At 31.7% G+C, this 17,658-nt stretch overlaps 1 protein-coding gene across 1 annotated transcript in view; it reads left to right on the top strand.

Moving 5' to 3' along the window:
• LOC107439966 (nuclear receptor dissatisfaction) overlaps positions 1-17,333 on the top strand; it is an 86,240-nt gene extending 68,907 nt beyond the window's left edge. The window contains exons 5-8 of the mRNA XM_016052725.3: positions 289-986; positions 10,735-10,990; positions 12,181-12,435; positions 17,116-17,333. Coding sequence (XP_015908211.1) covers positions 289-986; positions 10,735-10,990; positions 12,181-12,431 — 1,205 coding nt within the window. The 3' untranslated portion in view covers positions 12,432-12,435; positions 17,116-17,333. The remainder of the gene's footprint in view (positions 1-288; positions 987-10,734; positions 10,991-12,180; positions 12,436-17,115) is intronic.
• Positions 17,334-17,658: the final 325 nt, after the last annotated feature.

The raw sequence follows: 17,658 nt of genomic DNA, 5'->3' as shown, positions 1-17,658 counted from the left end.
TCACAGTGGTAGTTACGATTGGATAATTAAATGGATTAAATAAATAAAACTGAATTGGTCTCTTCCACTTCTTACATTTTTTGTCGCTCGTAGCATATCTGACATTATCAGTAGACATGGCATGATTTAAATCAAGTGATTTAAATTACGCCAACTCTTCTTAGCATCCTGTTGAATTTGCCACAAATTTAGTTCATTTGGTATTTTTCTCCAAAATCAGTGAAATATTTTAATTTTTAAAAACAATTATTTTAAAATAAAATAATAATTTGAACCATTTCTTTACAGCGGTCCAGCACGAAAGAGGACCACGAAAACCTAAATTTAAAGACAATTCAGACGGACCTATCAAACCGAATCACCATCACCACCACCCGATACAACTAGGGCACCCGCTCACTCATCACCACCGACTCAGCGCCCCGGCACATCACCACCACCACCAGACCTACACAGCCAAACTGGCATTCGACATGTCGAAGCTGCCTTCTTCGCTGGCCGCAGCCGCTGTTGCAGCTGCAGCAGCCGGGGCTGACGGAGGCGGTTCCGGGTTATTCGGTTCGCCGCCCCCACCCAAGGATGCTGCCTCGTCTGCTGCGGCCGCCTTCCTTGGGGCGTCCTCCGCAGGGCTCCTCCAGATGCTACTCAACGCCGAAAAGTCTCAAGAACTGATATGGAACAGCGTGAAGCTCAGCGCCCTTGGAGGAGGGGTCCTCTCCAAATTGCCAGAACATCCACATTTCGCTGGATTCCCTCCACCGCCGCCTCCCCATCCTCTGTGTCCCCAACTGATGTCTCCACCACCCTCATCAGAATCGTCAGGAGGAAATGGTGGGAGGAGTAGTGGGGGACTTTTGGGATTTGGAGGGGGACAATTGTCCTCTAATAGGGAATCTGTTCAAGAGATTACGGCTAGACTACTGTTTATGGTCATCAAATGGGTCAAATGCTTGCCTACATTTCAAACTTTGACAAAAACTGACCAGGTAAGAAATCCTTTTTTTTTTATAAATATTTTAAAAGATCTTTAAAAAAAATTAAACGATTTCAAAAAAATAATTTTTTTCTAAAAAACATCAAAATATATTTTGATAGCCATTTGTTGCTTTTTAAAATACTAAAAATCATTCTTGTTATTTGAGAAAATTTAAGGAATTAATACTTCAGCTATTAACATTCAACACAATTTAAATATTAGCAGAATTTTACTCTCTGCACTTGAGGGGCTTTTAAGAGTTAAAAATGACAGACACAATACTATAAGTTTGTTTGACAAATTTTCCTACTTGCACACTTTTCATAAAATGACCACTAAATAAAGTGGTTATTAATCATTGAGATGTGAAAATTATAGTAATTACCCATCTCCTCCTATATTAGAAAGCATCCACACAGTTTTTTATAAGTATTCTGCGCAGACTATTTAAAAAGTGAACCAGTTGTGTGCATTTATCCCAATTCTATTTTGCAAATAATTGAGAGAAATTTATCATAGGTATTTGAGAAATGAATGTGTGGTGGCTGACAAGTGAATAAAGCAAACCAATCTTATTCATAAATTAAACAAATTTTTATACATAGATTTTCTATTGAATACTTCTTTCCTAAACTGGACTATCTAAAATTCTAAAAGAAACCGCGTGGAAGCTTTCAGTTATAGGAGGCCTCTCGCCAAGGCTTTAATTTATTATGCTTTTTACGAAATATTTTACACAGTGGTAAACAGTTTAAAGGCAAAGCTTCCAGAATTCTCAATAATTTTGTCAACATTTCAAGAACCATGGGTGAAAGCCCTTATATAGCAAGACGGAAAAGAGAAAAACCTGGTACGTAAAACATTTCATTCCAGCATTTTTTTCGAAAAAAATGAAATATCTGTAACTATCAAGATTTCTTTTATAATTCTGGCATATATATAAAACTGCTTCTTTTCAAAGATAAAGTAGATATTCTTGAAAAATGTAAAAAAAGAATAAGTAAACTCCTCCCCAAAACTAACTATAACTGAAATGGTTTTACTACCAGCCTTTCCTCTTTTCCGTCTCGCTTTCACCCCTGTCAAGAATCGTCACACTACAGAGCTTGAATAAAGAGACGATTCAGATGAACTTTTAAATCATTTACAAGTAGTTGTGAGTGGTGTGAAGAACAACTTTAACTCAAACTTATAAGACAAAGAATGATGCATTAAAACATAGACTTAGCTACCACTAGAAAAAAATTCTTCCAAAACGAGCACATAAGTTTGCATCTCTGGTTAAGCTAAGCTATGCTGGAATTTTTTAACTTTAAGTTAGTAGTTCATTACTGTGTAAATGTTCACAACAATTTTAAACTACAGATGACCAAATTAGTAAATTAAAGTTTAAATTTATATGCAGTTTCTCTTGCTTGTTAATACTTTATTTTGTTTTTACAAAAAAATAGCACTTTTTTCTAAACACTAAAAACCAGTTAGTTGGGATTTCCAATATATAGTTTGGTTTCTATATTGTTATGAATATTGTCAACGCTTTGTTATTTTTGGAGCATAAAGTTTCACTATTTACGCACCATTGAATTTTACTCAAATGGTCATCATTGCTCATAAGAAAAAACTTTATCCAATGATCCAAAAATCTTTTTCTGTCTTAAAGATTCAACATACATGCTTCTTTCCTTTGAGCACTCATAAAAAAAAAGACTTCAAATAGTAACCGAAATTTTTTTCTGACATTAACAATTTTACCGATTTTCTTTTTGTCACTCATAAAAAAAAACTTTCTCGAGTAACCCAAAAATTATTTTTTAACGTAACGATTCAAGCATTCAAGTCTCTTTCTTTTTGTCACTCATAAAAAATATTTTATTCAACAACACAAAAATCATTTATTGACTCATAAAAATGATTTTTGTCAGTAACCCCAAAATCCCTTTTAGGCGTTAAAATTCAAACATTCAAGCCTCTTTCTTTGTGTCGCTCATAAAAATGATTTTTGTGTAATCCAAAATTTCTTTTCCGACGTTAATGTTCAAGCATTCAAGAGTCATTCTTTTTGTCGCTCATAAAATTTTTTTTTGTCAGAAACCACAAAATCCTTTTCTGACGTTAATGTTTGAACATTCGAACCTCTATCTTTTGTCGCTCATAAGAAAGATTTTTGTCAGCAACCCAAAATTTTTTTTTTTTCTGACGTTAAAATTCAAGCATTAAAGCATCTTTCTTGTCGCTCATAAAAAAAGACTTTAGACAATAACCTGAAAAGCCTTCTCTGAAGCAATAATTCAAGCAAGTTGTTTCTAATTACAGTTACTACAGTCAAGACTCAGAATTAATAGTGTACTACCTAAATATTTCCAAGTTTCGCCAACTCTCCCAAAAATAGGCGTGTCTTGGCAGAAATCTCTTATAAAGCCTCGAAAGCAGACACCTAACTTACCGAGAAATTTCAACACCCTATTAACCAGGGAACGCTTTGTTCTTTGGCAACAACAAGTTACTGTAATTAAAGTTAAACCCACATTTCATTCTAGTTTCCGGGCTTCCTAATTTTAGAACAATTTGATTTTGAATTCATAGCACGCTCATGCTACCAGCATCAATTTTAAAACGTAGAAAAATAATCCTATGTTTGTTCCTACCTTATTTGAATATCAAATTTCGCCAAGGCACCGCCATCAAGGTACACCACGTGACTTAATAACTCTTATCCTTAATAACACTTATCCTTAATTATTCTTACATTTTGTTTAAATTTCATGTTTTATTTGAATAGAGGGCTGTAACTCTGATGGTAAAATCATTTCATTTCTAGTTTGTTTTCGTGAGAAGTTAAATGTACATAACTTATTTGATATTTTCTACAGTTCAACTATAATTTTCTTTAAAGTATCGAATTCGCAAAACTTCATATCTATAAATTAAGTTCTGATTTTCAGCAAGCCAATTTTCGCAGCACCCTATAAAAAAGTGAATTGTGGTAGCTACTTTGCTTTAAACTAACAAATAAATATTCGATTTCTTCTGAAACTAACAAAATATTTGATTTGAGATGTCCTATAATTAAAAAAAAACAGCGTCCTCAGTTTTTATAACTTAATATAATTATTTAACTTCTAAATATGGCGTCGTAGTCACATTAATTCGTAGCATTCAAAAATAGGCGAAAAATATTACACCACTATTTATTTTTATAGGACCTTACGAATTATATATATTTTTACCAGTTAGATGGTAAATATTTCATAGAGTAATAAACGATTAAAAATATCAGAATTTATGCTGTTTTTTTTTGCCTAGATTACGAAAGCTTTCGAAAAATTTGCTCGTGATGGTGTGGAAAATAATTTAAATACAAATTTCAAAAACAAAGAATAATACACTGAAACATAAACTTAGTTACCACTAGAGGAAATTTTAACCCCAAAACGTGGAAAGTTTACAGCCCCACTAATGCAGGGCTCGTAGCGTGCTCAAAATTTTTTTTAAAGTGATAGAAAAAGTTAGAAAATAAAATTTATTTTTATTAATTCAGGTTCAGCACTACTTTTACTTTTACGAAGTATACTTATCTAGTAACAAAATCGATTTTTGTATCTTTTTTATTAAATTAGAAGCTAAGAAAAATAAGATTTTAACCTTTTAGCTAAAATATTATCACCACTTTAAATGTAAAAATGAAGTCTTCGGGAAAATCCGGAAGAGTTGCCAACTAGTTAGATAACAGTTTCACTTTTAACAATTATTTTCTTTAAGACGACAACATAACTACAATGCTCACAATGGATAGATGAAATAATTTAAGTGATGTATCAAGAAATATATTTTGTTTTTTTAAGAAGTTTATGATAAAACATTCCACATTAATACTTAAAATCACATACGTGAACACCCAGTGAGTACACCTTAAACTCGTACACTGCCTACTACTACGCTTTTTGTAAAATATTTCATAGACAATTAAAAACTAAAACAGAAATCTGACGTAAAATAGAGAAAAAATACTTAACCCTCTCGTTTACATAATGACCAGTGTGTACGAGAGCTGCATTGAGCCGGTATTTATATGATGACCAGTGTGTACGAGCTCTGTATTGAGCCGTAATTTAAATGATGACGTGTGTGAACGAATGTCGTATTTAGCCGGAGTCAGCATGATACTGTTTGATAACCAACCCAATTTACTTCTAACTGCCGATGGCTAATATTTAATTCAAAATATTAGATTAACCCTTTGCACTCGAAATCCTTTCAACTGTCAAAAAATGACTTAATAGGGAAAAGATATATAAATAAATAGACTAGGAAATAGCCAAAACAAATGTGAAAAAGGACCAAGAAATTATAAAAATGACCGAAAATTTTAAAAACTGACCAAAAAATTACGAAAAAAAAATTCCTTATAAAAGAAAAAAAAAAGCTACTAGAATGCTAAAAATATAAAATAATGCAATTAACATCCATATATTAGCCCTGATTATGAGAGAGTGTTATTTAATTTTTCAAAATATGAATGAAGTGCCGTGCTAAGCCTTGTTCATTCAAATGCATGCGCTTTTTGTTTTTTTAAAAATGCACGAATCAGCTTTCGATGCCATTTCACCCCGTAGTCAAATATCGTGCTTGGCGTTAAGTACTTGGCGCTTATTTTTTATGCATTCAGTCATACATTTTTACCATTTTCTCGCTTTGAAAATGCAAATGGAATGTTGTTTCTTTTTATTACTTAAAACGAAGTGGACGATTGTTATAAGCATTTTCCTTAAGTGTGGAAAATATTCCGTAGCCAAGACGTAATTGAATATGAAACGAAAGCACTGAATATATTATGTTTTGGCGGTGGAAAGAATAACTTCTCTCCGCATGGCGAGGGGAATCGCTAATGGGTTCCGAATGGAAAAAGGTGACAGTTATGAAATATCATGAGATAATTCTTCTGTTGAAAAATATATTATGATAAGGTGATATGGCAAAAAATTTAATGCATCTTGTTTGAGTTAACGTTTTTATTTTTGAGATGCCCCAAGCGGAGCTGCATCGTTTTCTATTAAGATTTTTTTTTAATCGGCTTGTAATCAAAAATTTATGTTTTCAGAATTTTTTTCTAATTTTTCATCGTAGTAATGTTCATCTAAATGTTCATCGTAGTAATGGATATTCCCGAAAAGAAGCTAAAAATAAAATTTATTTGTTGCCAGTTTTTACTCTTTTCCGTCTTAATGTATATGGACTTTCAACCCTGAATGGTGAGCAAATTATGTTTAACACGTTGAATGCCACCTAATTTTACATGGCTTGCCCGTCTGGCCAAACTGCAAATAACTACTATCTAAATTTGCAAATATTAGGCAGATTTTGCACATGAATTGTTTAGAAATAGTGGTGGATAAAAATCTACTCAATTGAATTTAATAAACCAAGAAACACAATTAATAAACTACCACTTTAAAATATTTATTCGTGGTCGGGCGCAAGTTGGCACCTCTGTGTATATAAATAAAACTATTTTTGTGTGTTCTATATTGCATAATTTCTTCAAACCATTTTAGTAAGGATATTAATATAAAAAAAAATAAAAATTTACTCGAATTATGTGTTTTTAATAATCTTGGCTTAGTCGGTCACCGGTGACCACCGTGGTGCTACGAACAAACTCAGTGCCGGTAACAAGTGACCCGTATGGCATTCAACGTGCTAAATTAAATGACACACAAATTACGTTTATTGTATTGTGTATTGCCTTATGTAAATTAAAATATTACACAGAGTTTGCAAGTTTCAATACTGATATGCATTTTCTTTTAAAAATAAATTGTAACTTAAAAAAAAAAAAAAAAAAAAAAAAAAAAAAAAAAAAAAAAAANAAAAAAAAAAAAAATTATATATCTGTTTTTTTTTTAAATTTTTTTTTTTTTAAGAAGATCATTTCTAGTTTTGAACCCTTGGTGAATGTTTCGCTTCCTCAACTCTTATGACAGTTATGAAATTTTTTTTAACGGAATACATCTGTAAAATGAAGTCTAGTACAAAATTCCTTTTACATTCCATATTTTTCTTATTTATTTATTTTCACAAATTCAATAATATGCTGAATAACAAATGAAAGCATTATTGCTGGAGAAAGCTGCATGATTTTGTTTTGCTAAAGGGTCGATCGGACTGTGTAAGGGTCAGGGAGCTGGCATTGCATCAGGAAGGTTCAGGGTTCGAATCCCGGGCAAGACATGGATGTTGTTTCATTCTCCGTACTATCTGTCCTTACTCTGGGAGCATCGTTGGCTCCCCTAATAGGGTGCTTCTGAAAGAGTGGCCAACAAATCTGCCTTGTAAATGCCTGAATTGACGAAAGGTTTACACAGGTTGGCAGAGGGGGAAAAATGCTTTGCTAAATAAATCTGAAAGCTAAAGTTTTCTCTTTTTTTCCATCGGTTATATTATTGTGCTTAGTATAGCTGAGTTAGACTACCATGATTCCTATTCCTGCTAAACGGAAGCATGTAATATTGTACAAGTACAAATGCATACCTGCCAACTTTGAATCCTTTCTAAGAAGATTTTCCCCAGTGATAGTAAAATAGAATTCAAATTACAATTCTGTGCTGAAACATAGTTGTATTTAGCGGAGTACTACAGCAATATTGCATATTAATATATATGCTTCATTTTTATAAAAATAGTGGTGGTCAAAAAGATTTTCAATTAAGTTTATAAATGCAAGGAATATAGAGAAAGCATACATTTTACAACCACTTTAAATATAGAAATGAAATTTTACGCCAAATGCGTAAAAGTTGGCAGGTATGCAAATGGTTTATTCAAAAAATAAACAAAGATATAGCGATATTTAAGACATCTTCGTAAGTGAATATTAAAATACAATATCTTAATACTTCAACCAATATAATATATAAAATAGATTAAAACTCAGTAAAATTTAAATGCTATATTTTACTATGCTTTTTGAAAAAAAAATCAATTTTAAAATTTTTTTTGACGAAAATAAATTATAAAAGGATGTTACATTTAATAATATAATTTGAATTTAAAATAATTTGGCATAATTTGATTCAAATCTATATTTTTAAATCATACAATGTATTGACATTGAATAAAACCCATTTCATTTATTTACATAATGTTTATAAAACTAATTCTTTTGACAAAGTAGCGTTGCATACCCATATGTATATGTGAATCCCTTTATAAAGAATGCAATAGTTTCAGTGAAAGGGCTTTAGAATTTCTTTTAAATATATTTTAAAATCGTTATCAATTAAATTTGCAATAATAAATTTTCCCCAGACTTAACATTCTTTAAATTCCATTCGAACAACTAGGGAAGAGAAATAAATTTTTTTTAAAAAAAGGGAAGTAACTTTTTTTGACCCAACGTTACAAAGAAATTAATTAACTCTCTTTAAAAAACACTAATCTTAAAGTGAGTTTTTTTTTTGTTACAACACCTAACGAAAATTCTTGTAGAAATTGTTCAATCGGAAAAAAAAAAACGACATGTTGAAAGCCGGGCTGTAAAAAATTTAAGTAAAAAAAAAATTCCCTTGTCCCTCACTGATACATTTAAAAGAAGGAAAAAAAAAACACTTTTTGCTTCTGTGTCGAAAAACATACGATGGATTAAAGAATTTTCACTGCAACCGTACCGACTCTGTTTTGTCAGGATTAGTGTTTTTTATACCTCTTTTTTTATTTTTTTCTCCAGCTACTTTTACAATCCTTCTTAGAATTTCTTAGAACGTTTTTTATCGTCTCCCACGGTTCGGCTATCAATTCAATTTAAATTCATCGCCTTCAGCGTGTAAGTTTGCTCCTTTCAGTTAATTGTACAACATTTGTGAAAGATTAGCGTCTAAATTCGCCGTCTCGGCGTTTGTTGAGTGGGGGATTTCGAAACGATGCAAACTTTGTTTAATCATATTTGCCTATGCAGGTGTTTTTATTTTTAGCGTAGCCTTTTGTCTATCATATTTGATGGTTTTAAAATTAAAACCCTCCCCCCTTTTTTTATGTTATTTATGCGACAAAATGTTTTTCTTAGACAATCTCGACGAGTAAGTGATGCAAAATACATTCGACAGCGAGCTCAACGTTTTCTTTCTCTCCGAATATTTATATTATCAAACACTAAGGTTTAATTAAAATTTTTCAATTGTTAAGGGACGATTTGGAAATTAAAAACATTTGTTTTAAGTTTGCCATTTGGGCACTTATTATAACATAAAAGTATCTTTAAAAAAAAAAAAGGCAATTTCTGCTTGTCTGTTAAGACCCCATCTTTTAAATCCTAATTGTTAAACAAATTTCGTTTATTAATTAACAGTATTATCATACAATTTTTAATGTCGCATACTAGATTTAGCCTTGTTTGAATTTGCTTTTTTTTCAGCATTTCGTTTATATATATCAAAGCTATTTCGTATTTTTTATCTATAAATGTCAGCCAGTAAGGAAAAACGAGCGAAGTAACTAACACAGATGTTTCCCCATCTGCATTTGATTTAGAAAAAGAAAAAAAAAACATACGAATAAAAATTACAAATTACTTCTTTGGAATTTGATTTTAAGCATATTAGTTCCCTGGTTTCAGATTTCGTTACCCTGGGTTCAGACTTCGTTACCCTGGGTTCAGACTTCGAAGAGTAATCCCGAAGTCACATGCAAGTGAATAAATTCCGTTTTTGAAGTGTAAGCTTAAACTCGCTCCCTTCATGCACTTGTGCATCAGTGGATTCAGTTTCTGATGAGTTAGTACTAAGTCGCTGTTTTTATGTACTTGTGCGTCATAGGATTCAGGTTTCGAAGTTTGACCTTGAAGTCGCTGTTAGCAGGCACTTGTACTTATGCGTCTTTGATTTCAGTTCCCGAAAAGCGATCGAAAAGTCGCCGCTTTCATGCACTTGCACTTGTGTGTCATTGGATTCCGTTTTGAAGAGTGGTCTTAAAGTTTTAATTGCGCGTCATTGATTTCTGTCTCCGAAGAGTAATCTGAAAGTCACCGCTATCATGCACTCGTGCGTCATTGAATTCCGTTTTGAAGAGTAAGCTTAAAATTGTTGCTTATGCATTTGTGTGCTGTATTCAGTTTTTGTAAAGTGATATCAAAGTCGCTGTTTCTATGCACCTGTTCTCGTATATTGTTGGAATCACTTTTCCATTAATGAACTCAAAGTCTTGAAGAGTGGACCTTAAGTTGTACTTGAGCGTCCTTTATTTAAGTTTCCGAAGATTGATCGAAAAGTCGCCGCTATTATGCACTTGTACTCGTGCGCCATTGGATTTCGTTTTTGAAGAATGGTTCCAAAGTCTCCAGTGGCATGCATTTGTACTTGGAGCTCACTTGTAAACATAATCATGCTTACATATTTTCTTTAAAAAAAAGACAGGAAGAAAAGAAAAATAAAGAATAACTTAGTAGAATCTTTGTAAGAAAATCAGTCCTTAAAAATCATGGAGCTTTTATAAAGCATGTTTTGAGAAGTATTTTAAGAAGATTTATTATTCTGATTTTCTAATTTTCGCTACTAATTTAATTTAGTTCAACTTTCTTGTATACAGAAATATCGAATTGCTTGTAATGGTCACAAATGTACCAATCCTTTAAAAAAAATTATAATTAATAAAAATATAATATTTTTTCATTAATTATAATTCTTATTAAATCAGTGTTTTGATTTAACAGGAGAGCTACGACTTCTGTTGTATGCTTTTCAACATTGTCTTCTTGTGTCATTTTTCAGGTCATTCTCTTAGAAGAGTCCTGGAAGGACCTGTATCTTCTAAATATGGCCCAATGGTCAGTCACTCTAGACTTGTTGGGAACACTGCCCAGACCTCCTCTGGCACTGACCAGGGCTTCAGCGGAACAGAAGAGTGAGGAGACTGCGCATATGGTGGACATGCACTACGTTCAGGAGGTCATGCGGAGGTTTCGCCAGCTCTCTCCAGATGCAACAGAGTGCAGCTGCTTGAAGGCTATAGTCCTCTTCAGACCTGGTAAGTGGTCAGTACAAAATATAGTACATTCTAACTTGAAGTGGACGATAGGGCACACCATAAAGATTGCAGAATCATCCATAACGGAAACGTCATCATATCCCGTGACCTCCCAATTCTAAACTTGCTGTTCGTGCTCCTTTGAGCTAGTACTATTATTTTTTCTAACTTACTTTGTTTTAATGTTATTTCACATTTTTAATATTGTCCAAAATTGCATCAAAATGGGCTCACAAATAGCTGTTTTATGGTAATTTAGTCACACATTTTACCAGATTCCCAAGTTGGTCTACAAATTATTAAACTACGATTAAATAGTGGTTTTAGCTTAATTCATTGAAAGTTATATTCAATATATCTTAAGGTCCAGTCCGCGAATGTACATTTCTTTTATAATTATGCAAAAGGATCTTTTATAAAATAAAGTGGTTGGGTACTTATCCTTTGACTCAATGGCAATGTACTATCGTAAAGAGATACAGTATCTATAGCGTGAAAGAGCATGTGCATAGATATTCAAACTTGAAACGTACGTATCCGACAGAACCAAGCAGTACATCTTAAATATACATTTAAGAATAAATGCCTTGCCCCATTTATTTTTAGATAAAGGAACCTTTTTTTCTTGTATACTTGCATAATTGGGCGTGTCTTTTTTGCAAACAGAATTTTTCGATAGACTTAACGATAATATTACTTGCTATCACTTTCAATACTAAACTAAAAGAGATATACTTGGAAAAGTAGCTAATTTTTTTTAATCCCCATTAATAGATTTTTACTGTTTTAACTGTTCGATGTCTCCCCGGCAGAGTTCATATGGTTCTTAAGAGACTTAGAAAGTGGAAGCAACTGCAGTGCTGCCAAGTACTCGCTTTTTTGCAAAATGTTTAATAGAGGGGTACCCAATTAAAAGCTAAAGCTTTCAGCATTTTTATTAATTTTGTCTACATTTCTAAGCACTTGATTTAAAACACGATAGTGCCGAATTGAATGCACTGTGCAAAAAAAGCATCCTTTCATATTACGGCGGAGCCCTCAAAAAACAGCCTTTAAAAAACTTCTTTGATGAGAATAAAAGTTGACATTAAACCAATACGTAGAACATTAATAAAAATGCCATGTATGGTTTAAAAATTAATGTTCCTAAAATTTTTTAAATTTTCTTGATTGGAGATTTTTTGTTTTAGAAACTGTCGGCTTGTGTGATGTGCATCCTGTGGAAATGCTCCAGGACCAGGCTCAGTGCATTCTGGGAGATTATGTACGTCACAAATATCCTCGACAGCCAACTCGTTTCGGGAGACTTCTCCTGTTGATTCCATGCCTGAGGGCTGTGAGTTCTCAAGCAGTCGAGAAACTGTTCTTCAAGGATACCATCGGCGATATTCCCATTGAAAGACTCATTGGAGATATGTATCATATGGAAAGATTAGACTAAAAAGGTATGGGCCAATTGATAAAGTTTATGATGGACGCCTTTACAATGATAATGACGATAAGGCGCTTTTGTCTATTATTTTATGTACTATATAATAAAAAGTTTTGGCTACGTCATGAAATTTCTTAGTTTGTAATTAGTGTCTGTCAAAGTAAAGTAAGAACGAAATTGTAGTCTAAAACTATTTGCTACATATTGTTCCAAAGTTTTTAACACCTATTTATTGATTCATGATTTATTTTATAAATTTTTAATGCGTCTTATTGTCTTTATATGGTTCCAAGTTCTTTCTACTATTTTATAACTGTCGTTGAACAACTGGTTTTATGACTAGTCATGTTCAGCTCCGGATATTCCCATTGAATTGAAATTTTGAACCCAATCCAGAAGTCAAGGAATTCCTAGATCAAACATTGGGAAAAATTTACCTTCGTTAAAGACTTTTTGAAGGAACTAACCTGCACTAGCGCTCCATAGAGAGAAAAACCAAGAAAACCTCCCAAGGTTAGCCTGACGGCAAGGGGACTCTAACCATGATCAGTTCACTGAGGTTATTTTACGTCAGCAAAATATTTTATACAGTGGTAGAAAATAAAAAAAACCAAAACTCTCAGAATTTTCAGTAATTTTGTCAACAACATTTTAAAAGCATCACCATGAAAGCGGTAGCGTTGCAACTGAGCTTTTAAATCACTAATATATACTGGTGTCGAAAATAAGTTCAAAATGAATAAAAAATGCATTAAAAACATAAATTTGGAATAAATTTTTACAAAAACGGTAGGAAGTTGGCGGTCCTGCTTTTAACCTATTCGAGACTGGTGAGTCATACATGAATTCTCAGGGTGGCGATAATCTAGTTGGAAAAAAAAACTGGTAGGCAAAATATTTCTATAGCAGTTAATTTGGGGGGGGGGGTAATAATAGTTTGATTTACTTTAAACCCCTACTTAATTCAAAATAAAAATTATACAGTTACACTTTGAATTATCATTCATTAGATATGTTCAATTAAAGTGAAAGCAAAAATAAGATGGTCAAATTATAAAAAAGAAACCATGACCAAATTTAAACAACCAATTTATTTTTTTCCATCCTGATTCTGATTCCGTACGGATACATTTGACTCGCCTGTCCCGAAAAGGTTAACACTTTGCTCACTCGTTCCTTCCCAGCTTATAGCTCAGTTTATTTCATCTTGCTGTCGTCAGTGTGGAAAAAAAAATATCCTCGATTTCGTGACAACATACATAGTTATTTCTTAGAATAAGATAAGAGTTTTGATTGATTTCTAAAAAAAAAGGAAGATTTTGTAATTAATATTTTGATTTTTCCTCTCTCCCATTGTTTATTTTTGGCACTTAAACATGATTCTAAACATGATCTGCAGTTTCTGACAACATCCGAGTCTTTTGTCCTCCCAGGAAGATATATATCATGTCACCTTGTTTAATGTAACTTTTGTCTTTCATCTAATCTATCATCAATCAAATTGGCTTTAAAGAAAAAGATATGAAAGCGAAAAGTCTATCCGTTTTAGTAACATCAATTTTCACGGTCCAATTATCAAGACATAAACCCCCCAATATCTTCGGCCTTCTATATTTCTAGTCCAGTAAATACGTCTTTTTTTAAAAAAAATTAATATCCAAGATTATTATTCATCGACAGTTTTGTTACGTACTTATAAATAATGACTCGGAAGTCTCTTCTGAACGCTACCATTTTTAGAGACAGAATAAAATTTCTCTTAGACAGGTACTTGAGGTTGTGTTCCCAAAGTATATTTTCATGCTGAATTGAATACGGCCAATCCCTATAAACCATACAGCTAATAGTTTATAAGTCATGAGGGTTTTCTGTACCAAAAAAATAATTATAAATAAATAAAAATACAGTTTTGAAGCTGGCATTGTGATTTAAAGAAGTGAGGTATTCTTAATTATCATTTTTTGAGGGCTTAATCGAATAAAACTATGCAGAAGTTAATTTAACCAATAGTTTTAAAGTTATGAGGAGGTTTTGTGTATTAAAAAGTACTTTTGATGCGTATGAATGTACAATTTTGATCTAATGATCGCGCTCATTCTTAATGGTTCAAGAGGGCGACCACAAATATGCTAATTAATTAGTGCAGACAATATTTTAAGTTACAAAATCAGATACAAAAACATATTTTTTCTGGATTAACATACCTTTTTTTCCAGATGGATTCGAATTCGACCCCCAAACTATTGGGGTAGTCGCGATCTGGGAAATATGGTCCCCGTAGTTTGGACAGGAAAGCGATCCATAGTTTGGACTCCTTAATGTTAATTTTACTTTTAACATATTTTTCCCTATCTCGAGAACTTTTAAAGCGAATTGAAAATTCTTTGCAGACAATTAAAAATTCGTTTATTCAACGATAATTCCATGAAATAAATAAATAAATTTTAGTATATATTTATTTATTTTGTTTATTTTATTTAACAATAGTTGAAAAAAATTTGAATTTTTGGGTATACAATTTTTAACATTATTTTAAAGTATGTAATTTTACATTGTAGAGTACAAAATTTAAGCGAAATCGGTAAAGTATTTCCTAAGAAATCAACTTTTTAAAAGAATATGTTTAAAATTCGATTTTCAGAAATTATTCAATCGATTTTTCGCTCCAATTTTGCGTTATTATTATCATATTTTTATTATATTTTTATCGTATTATTGTTATATTTATCGCAAAATTACGTATTTTAAGTGATGTAAAAAATTGTGTACCTGACTTCAAAATTTTATTCACTATTATTAAAGAAAATAATAAAAAATAATAAATATTTACTAAAACTTATTTTTTGCGTTGAATTATCTTAACTAAATGAATTTTCATAATTGTGGTGCAAAAATTTATAAATTCGCTTAAAAAGATCTAGACATATGACAAACTACGCAAGAGGTAAAATTAAATTAAGGAGTCCAAATTATGGGATAGTTCTCCTGATCAGACTACGGGGACTATATTTCCCAGTTTGCAGCTATCCCTTACATTTTGGGAGTCAGAAATCTGAATTTGTTGAAAAAAAGTATGCTCATTTAGATAAAGTATGTTTTTGTGTCTGATTTCGTAACTTAAAATATCGTCTGCACTAATTAATTAGCATATTTGAGATCACCTTCTCGAACCATTGATAATGAGTCCTAGAAAGTGAAAATCCGTTCATTAGATCAAAAGTTATTCAGTGAAGTCCGTTTTTTCTTCACTGTACAGGTCAAAAGTAGCACTTTTTATAGATAAAATCGCTTTCAACATATAAACTATTCGTTTTATAGTCACATTTGATTCAACGTAAAAAAAGGAAAAAAACTATATAGGGAACTAATATTATTTAATTCATATAGAAATTTCAGATAATTAAATAGGTACAAGAACAAAATTGTACATTAAACGATTATAACTTCTACACTAGATAACAGTTTGATTATCCCGAAATTGGTCTTTTTTAACTCAGCCACAAAAAATACACCGAAAACAATACCTAAAAAACGCATAGTTTACGTGGTTACATTAAATATACCTATACTCTGTCGCAAGTTAAAAAACCCCCATTTGTTGGCATCTCAGTGCACGCCAAATGGATGCCAAGCTCCCAGCCCGGAAGTATTTCAACATTGTAAGTCTTTAAACGTTGTTGCACAGTCTTCTTTTTAATTGCTTTCTTATTAACCCGTTTTGTCCCGAATTAATGTATTGAAATGATATAAAAAGTGGTTTTATGGTAAAAGTGGTATAATATATTATCGAAATTAATTGTTTTTTCTACTTTTAGGGCATTCAAAAAGTCTATGATAGATATAAAAGTACTTGCTTCTTATAATTCTAGATCTAATAAGAAATAACTAAATCATTGTGGTATCTGTGAATCTTTTAATTCACACAGATAAATGAAAATCCTAAAAAAAGTTTCCCACCACAATGAATGTCTTTGAAAAAAGGAACTGTCCTAAATATATGACATTGGGCGTTAACCGGTTAACAACAGTAATCAATCAACAAGTAATAAGAATTAATAAAGATGATATCAAATTGTAACAAATATGCGTTTTTTGTTCACATTTAAGGAAACTGATGAAAGAATAATAAATATTGTTTCTATCCTGCGATTTTCTTCTATAGCAAAAAAAAAAAGTGAAAATTCCTAATCTCGCATTTGATTTGTAAAGAGCATGTCAGCATTAGACGCGCTATTTTTAATGGTCCAATCAAATACAATGCTCTTTCAACGTCATATAAATGTTTCCTTTTCAAGAACGAATTTTCTTCTTTGTTATCGAAATTTGTCGTCACGTCTAGAATTCCAATAAGACTACGAAACTATAACCTTTTTTTTTTTTAATAATTCCATGATATATATCGTAAAAGGCATCACGAATTAAATTTATGACTAACGTGTTTAACTTTGAAAAGCTTTTATATTGTTTTAAAAGCATATTTTTTATAATTTGATTATGAAATAAAACTGAACTATATACAGTCACGGATGATTACTTAAATCATATGCAGCAATGGTCTTTCCTTAACTTGCAATGGAATATAGATTGATGCGACCAATTGATGTTATTTGTTTTGATTAATAATTCCTTTAGTTTAGTTGCAATATAAACATTTAAAATACTGCATCTGATGTAGTTTCATTTTATTTTTCAGATTTTCTCCTTACAAATGCTGTAATTATTCCTTTCAAAAAAAAAGTTTCTGCATAAATGTGAATCCTCAACCTTCTCCGATGCATCAGTTGGAGATGATCACAATCAGGCGTTGATACGCTCTAAGAACTGTTAAGCCAGCTTCTGTTGAATTCTGAAAATTAAATGTATTGAATAAGAAAGTCAATTTTTAAATAAATGTACAGTGTTCAGTGTTAATTGTATTTTATTATTTATACACTGTCAGCAACCAATTGGTTCGTCTCTCAAATGTACCTTTTGGTATTAAAACGTTATCCCAATATTTTTATTTCCCTTTTGTATTATTATTTCTTATTTTATTCCATCAATACTCCTACATTTAATTCAAATTTAAGTTCATCTTTTGACCCCCTAAACCCTTTGACCTTTTCAAAGGTGGTTGGATCAAAAAATATCTCGATTATTTTTTGACTCTGATATAAAAAAATTTATGTAGTTTTTAACTCTTAATTGGTCTCCCCGTATAACGTACATGCAACAGACATGCAAACTTTTTGCGAGG

The sequence above is a fragment of the Parasteatoda tepidariorum genome, chromosome 9 (genome assembly GCF_043381705.1).
Source record: "Parasteatoda tepidariorum isolate YZ-2023 chromosome 9, CAS_Ptep_4.0, whole genome shotgun sequence".
NCBI lineage: Eukaryota > Metazoa > Arthropoda > Arachnida > Araneae > Theridiidae > Parasteatoda > Parasteatoda tepidariorum.
The sequence above is the reverse complement of the archived record's forward strand: the minus strand, read 5'-3'. Positions and strand labels throughout refer to the sequence as shown.